Source organism: Globicephala melas, chromosome 10 (genome assembly GCF_963455315.2).
Source record: "Globicephala melas chromosome 10, mGloMel1.2, whole genome shotgun sequence".
NCBI lineage: Eukaryota > Metazoa > Chordata > Mammalia > Artiodactyla > Delphinidae > Globicephala > Globicephala melas.
The window spans coordinates 58,183,741-58,196,785 of NC_083323.1; the positions used below are offsets into that span (position 1 = coordinate 58,183,741).

The 13,045-nt window shown below is 47.6% G+C and overlaps 1 protein-coding gene across 1 annotated transcript; it reads left to right on the forward strand.

The window, feature by feature from the left end:
• The first annotated feature begins 8,629 nt into the window (after positions 1-8,629).
• Positions 8,630-12,112, forward strand: MIP (major intrinsic protein of lens fiber). Its single transcript, XM_030866620.2, has 4 exons — positions 8,630-8,989; positions 9,499-9,663; positions 10,102-10,182; positions 11,927-12,112. Exons 1-4 carry the CDS (start codon positions 8,630-8,632, stop codon positions 12,110-12,112), a joined length of 792 nt encoding a protein of 263 aa, XP_030722480.1.
• Positions 12,113-13,045: the final 933 nt, after the last annotated feature.

Genomic DNA, 13,045 nt, shown 5'->3' on the forward strand with positions numbered 1-13,045 from the left:
GCCATTTTAGTGAATTCTGTTCTGGTTGCGTCCGGAACAGTTTATTCAATTTTTCCGCGGAGAGGAATGCTGTTCACGTTTTAACTAAATAGGGCGTTTAGAAAGATGGTGTAACAAGATGGTTAAAGGTATAGATTTCAGAATTAAACAATAATTGTATTATTCGAACCCGGCTCCTCTGTGTGACTGGGCAAATCACTTAACTTCTGTGAGCCTTAATGTTATTTGTAAAACAAAAATGTCTAGCCGTCAGACCGTAGTAAAAATTAAACGAGAGAATTACCTAGGATACATCTTGACAAATAGCAGTCACTGGGTAAGTGGCAGTTGTTCTAATAAATAAGTGTTGGTTTTGTGTTTTCAGGACTGGCAATGGAAGGTTTAACTCAATATTTGGTTTTCTCAGGTGGAGGAACCCGAGTTTGCTCAAGATTTCATCTAATGCCTTCTCCCCGAAGGCAGAATCCACTATCGCCTATTGGAGAACTCTCAAAATCTCTACTCCATATTTCTCTCCTGAGTTCCAGATCTGTATATCCAAAAGCTTATTGGACATTTCTACCTGAATGTCCCCCATTCACCTCAAATTTAACATGTCTAAAGCTAATTTCGTTTTTCTACACAGACTGGTGAACTGCAACCCACAACCAGCCCTTTGCCCAGGCCAGAAACCTGGAAGCCCTTCACTTCTTTGTTTCCCTCACTTCACATATCTGATTGTTATTAAATCCCTATCACATTATTTTTCCCCTGGACTGCTGCACTGGCTTTCTAACTGGTCTTACCTTCTCCCCAGTGCTGCTGTGGGAACATTTAAAGAGGTAGCTACCTACCTCATCATTAGGTTGTGAATTTTTTTTTCTTTTTAATAAATTTATTTATTTTGGGCTGCGTTGGGTCTTCGTTGCTGGACGCTTGGGCATTATCTAGTTGTGGTGAATGGGGGCTACTCTTCGTTGCGGTGCGCGGGCTTCTCTTTTTAGTGGCTTCTCTTGTTGCCGAGCAGGCTCCGCGGCATGTGGGATCTTCCCGGACCAGAGCTCGAACCCGTGTCCCCTGCTTTGGCAGGTAGATTCTTAACCACTGCGCCACCATGGAAGTCCACTATTTTTGAATGAATAAATGAAGCAGTTTTGGGACTTCCCTGGTGGTCCAGGGGTTAAGAATCTGCCTTCCGATGCAGGGGACACGGGAGTAATCCTTGGTCAAGGAACTAAGATCCCACATGCCATGCGGCAACTAAGACCGTGTGCCGCAGCTAGAGAGCCCACGTGCCACAACGAAAGATTCTGCAGGCCGCAACTAAGATCCTGCATGCCGCAGCTAAGACCCAATGCTGCCAAATAAATAAATATTTTAAAAATAATTTAAAAATTTTAAAAAGGAAGTTTTGTGCTGATTCTTGCATGCAATAGCTGATTCCTTTCACCAGGGGTCAGCCTGGTCCAGCCTTTTCATCCTACTTAGTATGTGAGAAGAGAGGTTTCTATTCTTTTCAATCCTGGGAGGAAAGGCGTGAAGGTGACATTTCCTTCAGTAAAGTCCTGCTCTGTCAATACTTTGCATTTTGGTAGTAATGAGAGAAGAGTTCCAGGACTGTTTCTGTAGGATTTCTCCCTCGGTTCAACTTGGTCCTGAGAGCTGAAGCAATCACTGCACATTCCTTACACTGTCACTTAGACACAACTCTATTACTTTATTCCCTGCTCAGGGTATAGTGTCTTAACTGTCATCGCTTGCATTATTTCACTTTAACAGACTGACTATCCATCTGATAAACTCACCCTCATTCTGATGATTTACCTGCCTCGTTGCTAATGAACAAGTAATTAACTCTTTAACATTACCATGCATAATAATTAGGAAGTGATAGAATTTTACCTGACAGAAGAAAGAGGAAGAGACATTCAAGTTACAGGGAACAGCTTAGACTAAAGCACTGGGTTATGAAGCAGAGTGGGTGTTTGAGGAACAACAAGGAGCACAGTATTGCTGGAGTTTCATGCTAAGGAGATGAGGAGAGCAGTTAGAAAAGTTGAGGCTGGATGATGAAGAGTCATGTATGCCCTGATAAGAGTGTCTTTCAGACATTCACAAGCTGTTGAAGGGAACACAGGGGAGTGACAAATTACAGGTACTTTTACAAACGTCAGGCTGGCAGCAGCATGGAGAATGAATTGGAGGGGATGAGACTAGAAACTGTTAAGCAGGGTCCAAGGCCACTAGAGTTAGGTGGGACATGGTGTGGGTTCAGCTATCCAAGAGGTAGAACTGATAGAACTTTGGTGACTGTTAGATGGGAGTGAGAGGATGGGGGAAGGAAAATTGATACATAGGTTTCTGACTTAATGAGGGGATACAGAAGGAAAAGCATGTTTGGATGGGGGAAAATAATTAGTTCAGTTTTGGACAGGCTGAATTTGTGGTCAGTGGGATACCCAAGTAGGTAAACCATTCCATAGATATATGGATATAAATTTCGAGGGAGGAGATGACTTAGATGAAGTCATCCAAGGAGAGGATGTAAACTAGAGTAATTAGGGAATAAACTGAAGGTGCAATCCAAGGGAATACCAGTATCTGAGATAACACATATAAAGTGCTTGGAACAGGACCTGACCCATAGTGAGCATTGGTCTGCCTGGCTTGGAGTTGTATCTGACTCCACAGGAAAGAAAGTAGTGAAGGAGGAAAGGACAGGATAGGCCAGTGTATTTACTCTTTATTTCTTGGATTACCCCATTTCTAACATGTGGGGGCCCTGGTCTTTTCTAAGTGCTATGAGTGGGAGAGGGATGATGCACTCAGAGCTTGGTGATTGTTCTGGGCTTTGCCAGGAGTCAGCAGTCAGCAAAGCATAACCAGAGAAAGTGAGAGAAGGGGGGCCATCAGGAGCTAGCCAAAGGGGCTGCTAGCTTGTGCTATGCTGCAGCCTTTGTCCTACTGAAACTGTCCACACAATGGAGTTGGGTTACATGCTGACCTGGCACTCTAAATATGGGGTGGGATAGAGATTCCACATGGTAGAAGCAGAGATGGATGGCCACCCAGCCCCTCAGGACCATATCGCTGTTCAACCACATTGTAATTGTTAGAGAGGGTGGTCAATACTAAATCATAAATCATGTTTATATCAGATTAGTTCATGAATCAGTTCATTTATACTTTAAGGCAGCCAACTTGTGTATATTGCTTGGGCATATCTCATCTGATCCTCGTACAATCCTGTATGGTCAGTAGATATTTTTATGGAACTCAAACTTGGGTTATTCTTTAGGTCCTGGTGTTACAGGCTGGCTAGGGAGTAGCTTCAGAAAGGTAGTGGGTAATCACATGGGACCCACTGTGGAGAAATGAAGCAAGACCAGTAGCTCTGCCTGAAGAGTCCCTAAGCTTTATAGACTCACTTGATCCCTAGTAGTGTGGATTATGCTTCCTATGGCACCTCTATGGGACAGAAATCGGGCCTTCTTTATTGAAGAGGGGAGTAAACTTAGGATCACTAGCTCCAGGAATATAAATAGGTTGAAAGGCTGATGCTTAGTAACCAAGAGATAACTCAATCAAGTGTAGAGCTAGATGAGACTCCAGGATGTTTACTACCACAAGCCAGTAAGACTTAAAATAACTCTGTAACTACCCCAAGTTTCTTACTTTACAAATCCCTTTTATCCATTTCTGCAGTTCCTAGTGGAAAAAACTTCAAAAATGTTTATATGTTTACTTAAGGCCAGAAGAGAGAAAGGTGGAGAATCTAGAAGTAAACTTCGTTGGCAATCCTTGAAAAGAGCCCCAAATACAAGAATAGAGTAGAGTGGTAGCAAAAAAGTGAACGAACTAGCCAGAAAAGAAGCCAAAGATGAACTAGGGTGTGTCCTGGGTGATCCCGAGTGCTGACCCCAAGAATCCCCTGCACTCCCAGGCAATTCCTCACAGGTGCTTTCCGTTGCCCATTCCAGTGGCCCAAGTGCTCTTTCAGCATTGGTACCTTCTCACTGGTTGACTTTGTTTCTGGTGAGGGATGGGAATGGCCTTACCTCCCCTTCCCCGGAATTCTTTTCATTGTCTTCCAGATCCACACATTAGCTTTCCTCTTTACCTCTCTGGCTCCTGAAAGCCAGGTTCATAGAGATGATTAGGGAGTGAAAGAATGAGTCTCTCCTTTCACTGTGAGTACCTCTGGTTGACTGAAGCCATTATAAGCTCCAGCCCCTCACTCAGTGAGGCTGGGGTTGAAGGGCTAAGGAGGAAGAAAAGCTTGGTAGGAGAGAGAAGCGCCGAGGTTGGGGAGAGTGGATGCCTAGGTGTGAGAATGTGTGAGTACAAATGTCGAAGGCTGCCTTGGGAAGGGCAGTGACTGGGGTTAGGGGTGGCAGGTTGAGGGATGAGGCTCCTCTGTATTGGCTGAAGGAAGGAGATGAGGGATGTTCCCTGACACAGGAGCAGAGCTCTCATCTCTCTGGCTGCCTCTTTCTCCAGTACCTGAAACAACTGTTCCTCATCTCCCAACTCCACCCACCTAGACCTAGAATAGCAGTCTCCAAACTGGAGCAGGACACCCAACAGAGACTCCAGACCAGGCTGGCAAAATGGTGACCTGGGAGGTCAGATTCCTGGAGAGAGGAGAAACCACCATCTTTTTCTATAGACTCCATCCTTCTCCCATTGAAGCCAAGACATTTCATCTTCTCTGCCATTAAATTCCAGTCCAGGGACTTCCCTGGTGGTCCAGTGGTAAAGAATCCGCCTTCCAATGCAGGGGACGCTTGTTTGATCCCTGGTTGGGAAACTAAGATCCCATATGCCGCAGGGCAACTAAGTCCGCGCCACAACTACTGAGCTCGCAAGCCTCAGCGAGAGAGCCCACGTGCCTCAAACTACAGAGCCCACGGGCCGTGGAGCCCGCATGCCACAACTAGAGAGAAGCCCACGCGACACAACAAAAGATCCCTCATGCTGCAATGAAGATCCCGCATGCCACAAGTAAGACCCAACGCAACCAAGAAAATAAAGGAAATAAAATAAATATAAAAATATTTTGCCTCATAATTTTAAAAAATAGTAAAACAAAAAATAAAATAAATCTCAGTCCAACCAAGGGGGCCTTATTCTCTGATCACTTCCTTATTCTGTCTCTTAGTCCTTCTTCTTCCTTTCACAACAGGTGGTTGGGGGTCAGTAGGTACAGAATGAAGAGGCTGAGGCCTGGTTGGGAGAGTTTGTTAAAGGGGATGGGGACAGCGAGAGGTTAAGGAGGAGAGGGGTGGGAGAACAGTGGGGAGAAGACAGCATGATCTTGCCGCCTTCCCTTCTCCTTCCTCTCCCCCAAGACCTACAGAGCCGGCGGTTTTGGAGAGAGGTATTGGCTGAAGGCCTGGATACCCTGATCTTTATGGGGTTTGTCCTTAGGGCATCATGCCCCAGTGGGAGCTCCGTGTCAGGCACAGTCTCTCACCCCCTGCCTGGAGGGCTGGTAGTGGTGAGCCTGGCACAGGTTTTTGATGAGGTCAGTGGGGCCCAGACAAATCTGGCCCTGCCACTGGCACTTCTGGGCCCAATGGCTTGACCCTTTCCAGCGGGTATCCTATGTTCTGGCCCAGACACAGCAGCCATCCTGGCCTCAGTCCTCCTCTACCTGGTACTGCCATGGGTGACTGCAGCCTAGCTGGTCTCTCAGGTAAGCAGCAGCCCCTCTCCCTGAGTAGGACGACATTAGGTAGTTAAGGAGGGTGGATGGCTAGGACTTTACGGAATGAACAAAAGAGGGGGCAGCCCTGCTCTGTGCATCCTCTCATTAAGCCACTCAATACGATGCAATAGGCCAATGAGTCAGGCTCAGCAGCTCAGGAATTTGGGTGACTTGCTGCAGATTCTGCTCAAAGCTGCCTTTGTGGATAGATGGTGGGAGCTGTGGGCCAGTAGGAGGGATGTATGTGTCCTCCACCCCTGGTCTTAGCATCTCTGGTCCTTTCCAGATGAGCAAGAGGAGCTATATAGGCCGGGGCCAGGGCATGAAGTTCTCCACTTTCCAGTTTGCCGTGGCTCACCAGCAGGTAGACCAGGCAGGCTGGCAGTGGGTTTCTCAGTGACTTCTGGAGTACTGGCATAGATAAGAACCCCACCCATACCAAGCAGCAGTCTTGGGGAAGGCTGGGTTCCATTCCTCAAGGGAGACACAGCTTTTTTTTTTTTTTTTTCCTTCAGGAGGCTAGGCTAATAGAAAACATTGTGTATGCTAATTACATGTAAAGATATGCAAAAATTCATGTGAGCTTTTGAGAGCTCATCCCTAGTTTGAAAGTTTGGCATTCAGCTAAGTAGGGAGGCTGATGTGAAAGGAAATGGGCTGGGGTTCAGTTCTCCATGGGGTTCTTATCAACATCTGATAAAGAGTAAGGGGGACAGGCTTCCCTGGTGGCGCAGTGGTTAAGAATCTGCCTGCCAATGCAGGGGACAGAGGTTTGAGCCCTGGTCTGGGAAGATGCCACATGCCACGGAGCAACTAAGCCCGTGCGCCACAACTACTGAGCCTGTGCTCTAGAGCCCGTGAGCCACAACTATGGAGCACACGTGCCACAACTACTGAGCCTGGGCGCCTAGGGCCCGTGCTCCGCAACAAGAGAAGCCACCGCAATGAGAAGCCCGCGCACCGTAACAAAGAGTAGCCCCCGCTCGCAGCAACTAGAGAAAGCCCGTTGCACAGCAATGAAGACCTGACACAGCCAAAATTAATTAATTAATTAATTTTTAAAAAGAGTGAAGGAGAGAGGTTGGTAGCTCCAAATAAGGAAATTTAACCATTTTATTTGGTGTCTACAAGGGCACCAAATTAGCTGCTCTTTGCCCTTCTATTCCTTACTATAAGAGGCTATAGGGGTAATGGTTCCTGTTGATAAAACCCTTATCAAATGGCTCCAATTTATTAAGTGCTTTGTTCTGTGCCAGGCACCATCCTGGGCTTGTACCTACATTACCTTATTTGATCCAGAGAAAACTGAGTCTCAGAGAGCTTACATTAATTTATTCAACAAATACTTATTTACTGCATACTGTGTGTCAAGCATGGGGTTTGCATGCAAATCGACAAGTCCCTGCCCTCCTGGAGTTTGTATCTAGTGGGGTAACTTCCCCACCTAGAAAGTGGTAAAGCCAGGATTTTTGTTGTTACTGCTATTCTTTATGGATTTCAAGTGCACAGAATAGTCCTTTGTTCATGACATCCCCTTCTCAATAGCCTATATGTGACTCCCAATTCCGGTGTTTCACATGGGAACAGCTTATGATCTCTGTGACTTGCCACGATGTGGAGATGGTGGAGCTTATCAGTGTGTCCCATTCTGCCTTCTCCGCCACCACACAGCCCCCATCTCTAGATCCCAAGTCCCTCACTAAGCCTGTCCACAACTGAACCTCTTTCCCCAAGCTTTTCTTCCTCATCTTGTCCTTTCCTCTCTCCTTGACCAGCCTGCTTCCCCAGATACCCACACCCCCAGACCTTTCCCTAGGCATAGAGATTTAGGACTCCAGTGTCCTGATCACAGCCAGTTTAGGAGGAATTAGACACTCCCATTGCTTCATAGGCATGACTCAGTTTCCTTCCTCTCAGTACTTCCTGCTACGATCTTAGAGTTAGGAAAGATGAAGTACAAACTGAGTCTGAGATTTAACTACTCACCCCTTTTCCCCTCCCCAGCTCCCCAACCCCACTCTCAGCCTATCCATGGAAGATAGCATTTTCCTGCTCTCTATCCTGTGGTTTAAAAGGCCAGCCTGGGAATTCCCTGGCGGTCCGGTCCAGTGGTTAGGATTCCAAGCTTCCACTGCAGGGGGCACAGGTTCAATGCCTGGTCTGGGAACTAAGACCCTGCAAGCTGTGCGGTGTGGCAAAAAATAAATGGATAGATAGATAGATAGATAATAAAAATAAAAGGCCAGGCTGAGGGTTTGGAAAGGGAGGTGCTGGCATGGGTCAGGGGGAGGGAACCCGGGCTCAGAGAAAGCCAGACGCAGCAGAACTATTCTGTCCCAGAGCTGCAGGGTCCACAGATTCCAGCCCAAACCAGCCAATGGGAGAAGGCCCTCTAATCCCAGAGAACTAAAGGATTCTCTTCAACTATCCAACTTCCCTGCTGGACCCCACTCTTGATCCCCACCCCCACCCTTACCCCGGCTTGTTCAGAGGAACCTGGAGGCCCCCAGGAGCAGTCAAATACTCCATGAAGTGAACTCAGCCTCACTAACCTCCCAAGCAGAGTTGAGGAATGTTCTAATATAGATGTCAGTCAGGACTATGAACCCCAACTTTGACTTGAGAAAGACAGATTCCTCCAGTTCCCCTGTTCTTAGTCCTTTTCTCTCAGAGCCTGACATGAGCCCTGACCCTATCCCCACCCTCACACCCATGGCTGTGCTCATCTCCCAATTGAGGAGGGAGGGGAAAATGCAGCAGCTTTATCCGATGCACAAGAGTGGTCCCAGTCCTCTGCAGCTGTGAAGGGGTTAAGAGGCTGGGCCAGCCACCTCAGCCTGCCCCTCCCAGGGATTAAAAGTCCTCTATAAAGGGGGCTGTCCATCCAGATCAGGCCAGGGGGGTATCAGGGACCCAGGCATTGTGCCTATCCCCCGTGCCATGTGGGAACTGCGGTCAGCCTCCTTCTGGAGGGCCATATCTGCTGAGTTCTTTGCCACCCTCTTCTATGTCTTCTTCGGGCTAGGGGCCTCACTGCGTTGGGCCCCTGGACCACTGCATATCTTGCAGGTGGCTTTGGCCTTTGGCCTGGCCCTGGCTACACTGGTGCAGGCTGTGGGCCACATCAGTGGAGCCCATGTCAATCCTGCAGTCACTTTCGCCTTCCTTGTGGGCTCCCAGATGTCCCTGCTCCGTGCCTTCTGCTACATGGCAGCCCAACTCCTGGGAGCCGTGGCTGGGGCTGCCGTGCTGTACAGTGTTACCCCGACTGCCGTCCGAGGAAACCTAGCACTTAACACGGTAATGGTTGGCTGAGTGGGGCTGGGGGAACCTGGTGCCCTGACTTCCTTCCTGAAGTGCAGGTAGATCAGTTCCCCAGGGGTCTGGGACAGTGTGTGTGTGTGTGTGTGTGTGTGTGTGTGTGTGTGTGTGTGTGTGTGTGTGTGTGTGTGTGTGTTTTCAGGGTGGGGAGGATCACAGGTGCTGTGGAGGGATAAGGAAGTCATAGAGCCCTGGACCTGAGTTCAGGTCCCAACTTTTCTTCCAACTCCTGCAGGTTCTTGAAGAAACTTATTTTACCTTATGGGGCCTCAGTTTCCTCATCCATATTAGTGGGTGCATTTATTTCTACTATGAAGGAGTATGATTAGGAGAAATTAAGGAGCAAATACAATTACTATGAAAGAGGTTGTATTATCCTTCCTCTCCACGGAATGGATGCCGTAAGGGGGTTCCTGCCAGGGAAGCCTTGAGTAGGTAAGGCTGTGGCAACCCTAATGCACTGCCCCCCTTCTTCTTCCTTTGCCCAGTTGCACCCTGGGGTGAGTGTGGGCCAGGCCACCATAGTGGAGATCTTCCTGACGCTCCAGTTCGTGCTCTGCATCTTTGCCACATACGACGAGAGGCGGAATGGCCGCCTGGGCTCCGTGGCCCTGGCCGTTGGCTTCTCCCTCACCCTGGGGCACCTCTTTGGGGTAAGCAGGAGAGGGGAGCAACTCTTGTTTAAGGATTCCCGGTCCCCCAAGCCTTTGTTGACTTTTAAGCATTCTTCTTGCCCACACCAAGGATCAAACCCGTGCCCCTGCGTTGAGAGCGCGGAGTCTTAACCACTGGACTGCCAGGGAAGTCCCTATTCTCCTCTCTTGTGATGGCTTTATCTAGTCCTTCTTGACCCCAAGGAGGAAAGGCATGCATCATGGGTAGATGTGGGTTTTGCCGGGGGATCCATAGTCTGTCCCCAGATGGGGCATTAGTGACTTCACCCCACTGTGGGACTTCCATGCAGGTTGTTCTCCCCTACTTGCTGCTGGCTGGAGGCAAGGTGCCAACCCTTGGTGGGCAGGTGGGTGGTGGGAGAGAAGCCAGGGTGGAGTGGGCGGGAAGCGTCTCAGTTACAACTGTGTCTTTTGCAGATGTATTATACTGGTGCAGGCATGAACCCTGCCCGCTCCTTTGCTCCTGCCATTCTTACCAGAAACTTCACCAACCACTGGGTGAGTGAGAGGAGAAGGGCAAGATCCTGAGGCCCTCCTGCATGGGTGTGGACTGCAGGTTCCCAGGTTTGGTTCCTGCTTTCCATCTGGATGTATTGACTGCTCTACCAACACTCAGCTAAGGGGGCTGCACAGAGTTTGCATGCCTGTGTGAGCAGGATTCATTATTTTGCTAGAAAGATAGGCTCTTGTTTATATTGTTCCTTCACTAGTTAGTTAGGGATTTTTACTAAGTATTCCCTGGATTCCAAACTAGGAGCTAAGAGGACAGAATACTGATCAGGAAGACAGAAGCTTCTACTCTCAGAGACCAGGATATGTATGAGCACAAATGGGCCTGGGCTTCATCCCAGTTCTAGCACTTTATTAGCTTCATGTGTGACCATGACAAATAACTCAATCATTCTGCATCTCAGTTTCCTTAACTACAAAATGGGATGTTATGAGAAATAAACGTGAAAATTATATGTGTGAAATATTTAGCACAGAATCTGATATGGAATAAGTCCTTAATAAAAATTGGCTATTTTTGTGTTGTTTGGCCATATACCAGCTAAACGTATGAAAATAATTCAAAAAATTTTTCAGAGTTGTACACACATTTTCATGGCAGCATTATTTACGGGAGCCAAAATGTGGAAGCAATCCACGTGTCCCTCACAGATGAATGGATAAACAAAATGTAGTATATACATACAATAAAATAGTATTCAGCCTTCAAAAAGAAGCAAATTCTATACATGCTATATACAACATGAAGGAACCTTCAGGACATTATGCTCAGTGAAATAATCCAATTAGAAAAAGACACATATTGGGGACTTCCCTGGTGGCGCAGTGGTTAAGAATCTGCCTGCCAATGCAGGGAACACGGATTCGAGCCCTGGTCCGGGAAGATCCCACATGCCGCGGAGCAACTAAGCCCATACGCCACAACTGCTGAGCCTGCGCTCTAGAGCCTGCGAGCCACAACTACTGAAGCCTGTGCGCCTAGAGCCCATACTCCACAACAAGAGAAGCCACCACGATGAGAAGCCCACACACCGCAATGAAGAATAGCCCCCGCTCTCTGCAACTAGAGAGGTCCCACAAGTTCTGCAACTAGAGAAAGCCCACAGGCAGCAAAAGACCCAGAAGCAGCCAAAAAAAAAGATAAAAGAAAAGAAAAAGACACATATTATATAATTCTACCTATACAAGGTATTTAGAGTAGTCAAATTTATTGAAACAAAGCAAAATGGTAGGTAACAGGGGCTGGGGAGAGGGGGAAATGGGGAGTTGTTTAATAGGTATAGAATTTCAGTTTTGCAAGATGAAAAAGTTCTGGAGATGGGCTGCACAACAACATGTATATACTTAACACTACTGAACTGTACAGTTAGAAATGGTTAAGATGGTAAATTTCATGTTATGTGTATTTTACCACAATTAAAAAGAAATTCTCAAAGCAATATGGAAACTAGTACAAACTTATAGCAAAAAATAGAATATACATGTGCTAAGAATGTGTGGGATAAAGGTATAATTTAATGAGTCGGAAAAGAAATGGTAAGTTCTGTGGTGCAGGCAGTGCAGGAGTCTAAAGTTTTAAAATAAACAAACAAACACTGATTTCTACTTAAATAGTGCCCAGCTGTAATTGCCAAGTGCAGGATGTGTGTTTTACAACAATGGGGTTGGAAAAAGAGCAGCCTTGCTCTTGGTCCCCTCCCCAAACCTGATTATTCCTTTCCTCTTCCTGCAGGTGTACTGGGTGGGCCCAATCATTGGAGCAGGCCTGGGCAGTCTCCTTTATGACTTTCTCCTCTTCCCCCGGCTCAAGAGTGTTTCTGAGAGACTGTCTATTCTCAAGGGTGCCAGGCCCAGTGAATCCAATGGACAACCAGAGGGCACAGGGGAACCTGTTGAACTGAAGACCCAGGCCCTGTAAAAGCTCCAGCTGAATAGAGGGAATAGGAAGCTCCTGGGTTTACATGGAGGGGCTGAACCAGCCCCTGGATAAAGAAAGAGACTGTGGGGAGGGGCATGTACTTCTTTATTTTTAAATTTATGTGTGTGTTTTATTTTTTTGCCTTTTGCCGTGTGAAATCTTTCAAGTTGCATTCATGAGCTGTTTGGTGCAAACTTCCCTTCCTCCCCATCCCACCTCTCTTCGCCGCTGTGTGTGCATGATTGTGCGTATGACTGTGAGTGAATGTGACCGTGTCTGAGTTTTGGGGCATGGCACGAGAGGTAGGGAAGGGAAAAGAGGTGTCACCCTATACCTTCCTCTCCCAACCCAGTGTGGTAAGTACAGGGAACCAAGACCTTAAGTTTCTGGCCTTTACCCTGCTGCCGGTCAAGTGTATGGCTCTAGGTTTCTGAGGGAGCAGGGAAGCAGTTAGTTACTCCTCAGAGGAGGCAGATGGAGAGAAGTGGAGGAGATGAGGCATTCCAAGAGTTGGTAGAAGCAGCTGGGCATGGTGGACGAAATGGAGGTATCAGCCCCAGATCAGGATGCCAAAAAGTTTTGGAGTAGTTAACCCGAGGGTGTAGCCTACTTATCTCAGAAATGTTTGCCCCAGGGACTTGGGTGGGGCAGTAGCTCTGAGAAAAGTGAACACTGGGGTTTGAGCTATTCTATAAATCCACATCAACCTATCTACATCCACTGGCTGGGTTTTGCGTGCATTCTGGCATGATGGATCTGTTTGGAGGCCCTGGGCCACTGAGCTCCCAACCTAAGCAAAAGGTGGGTGAGCCTAGAATCTAGAAAAATTAAGTAGCTTAACTGTTCTGCCTGACACACCCGCAATGTGGCCTCCAAGCAGGTGGTACTTAAGCCCAGAAGAGCTCCCTAACGCCAAAACAGGAAACCTGATGC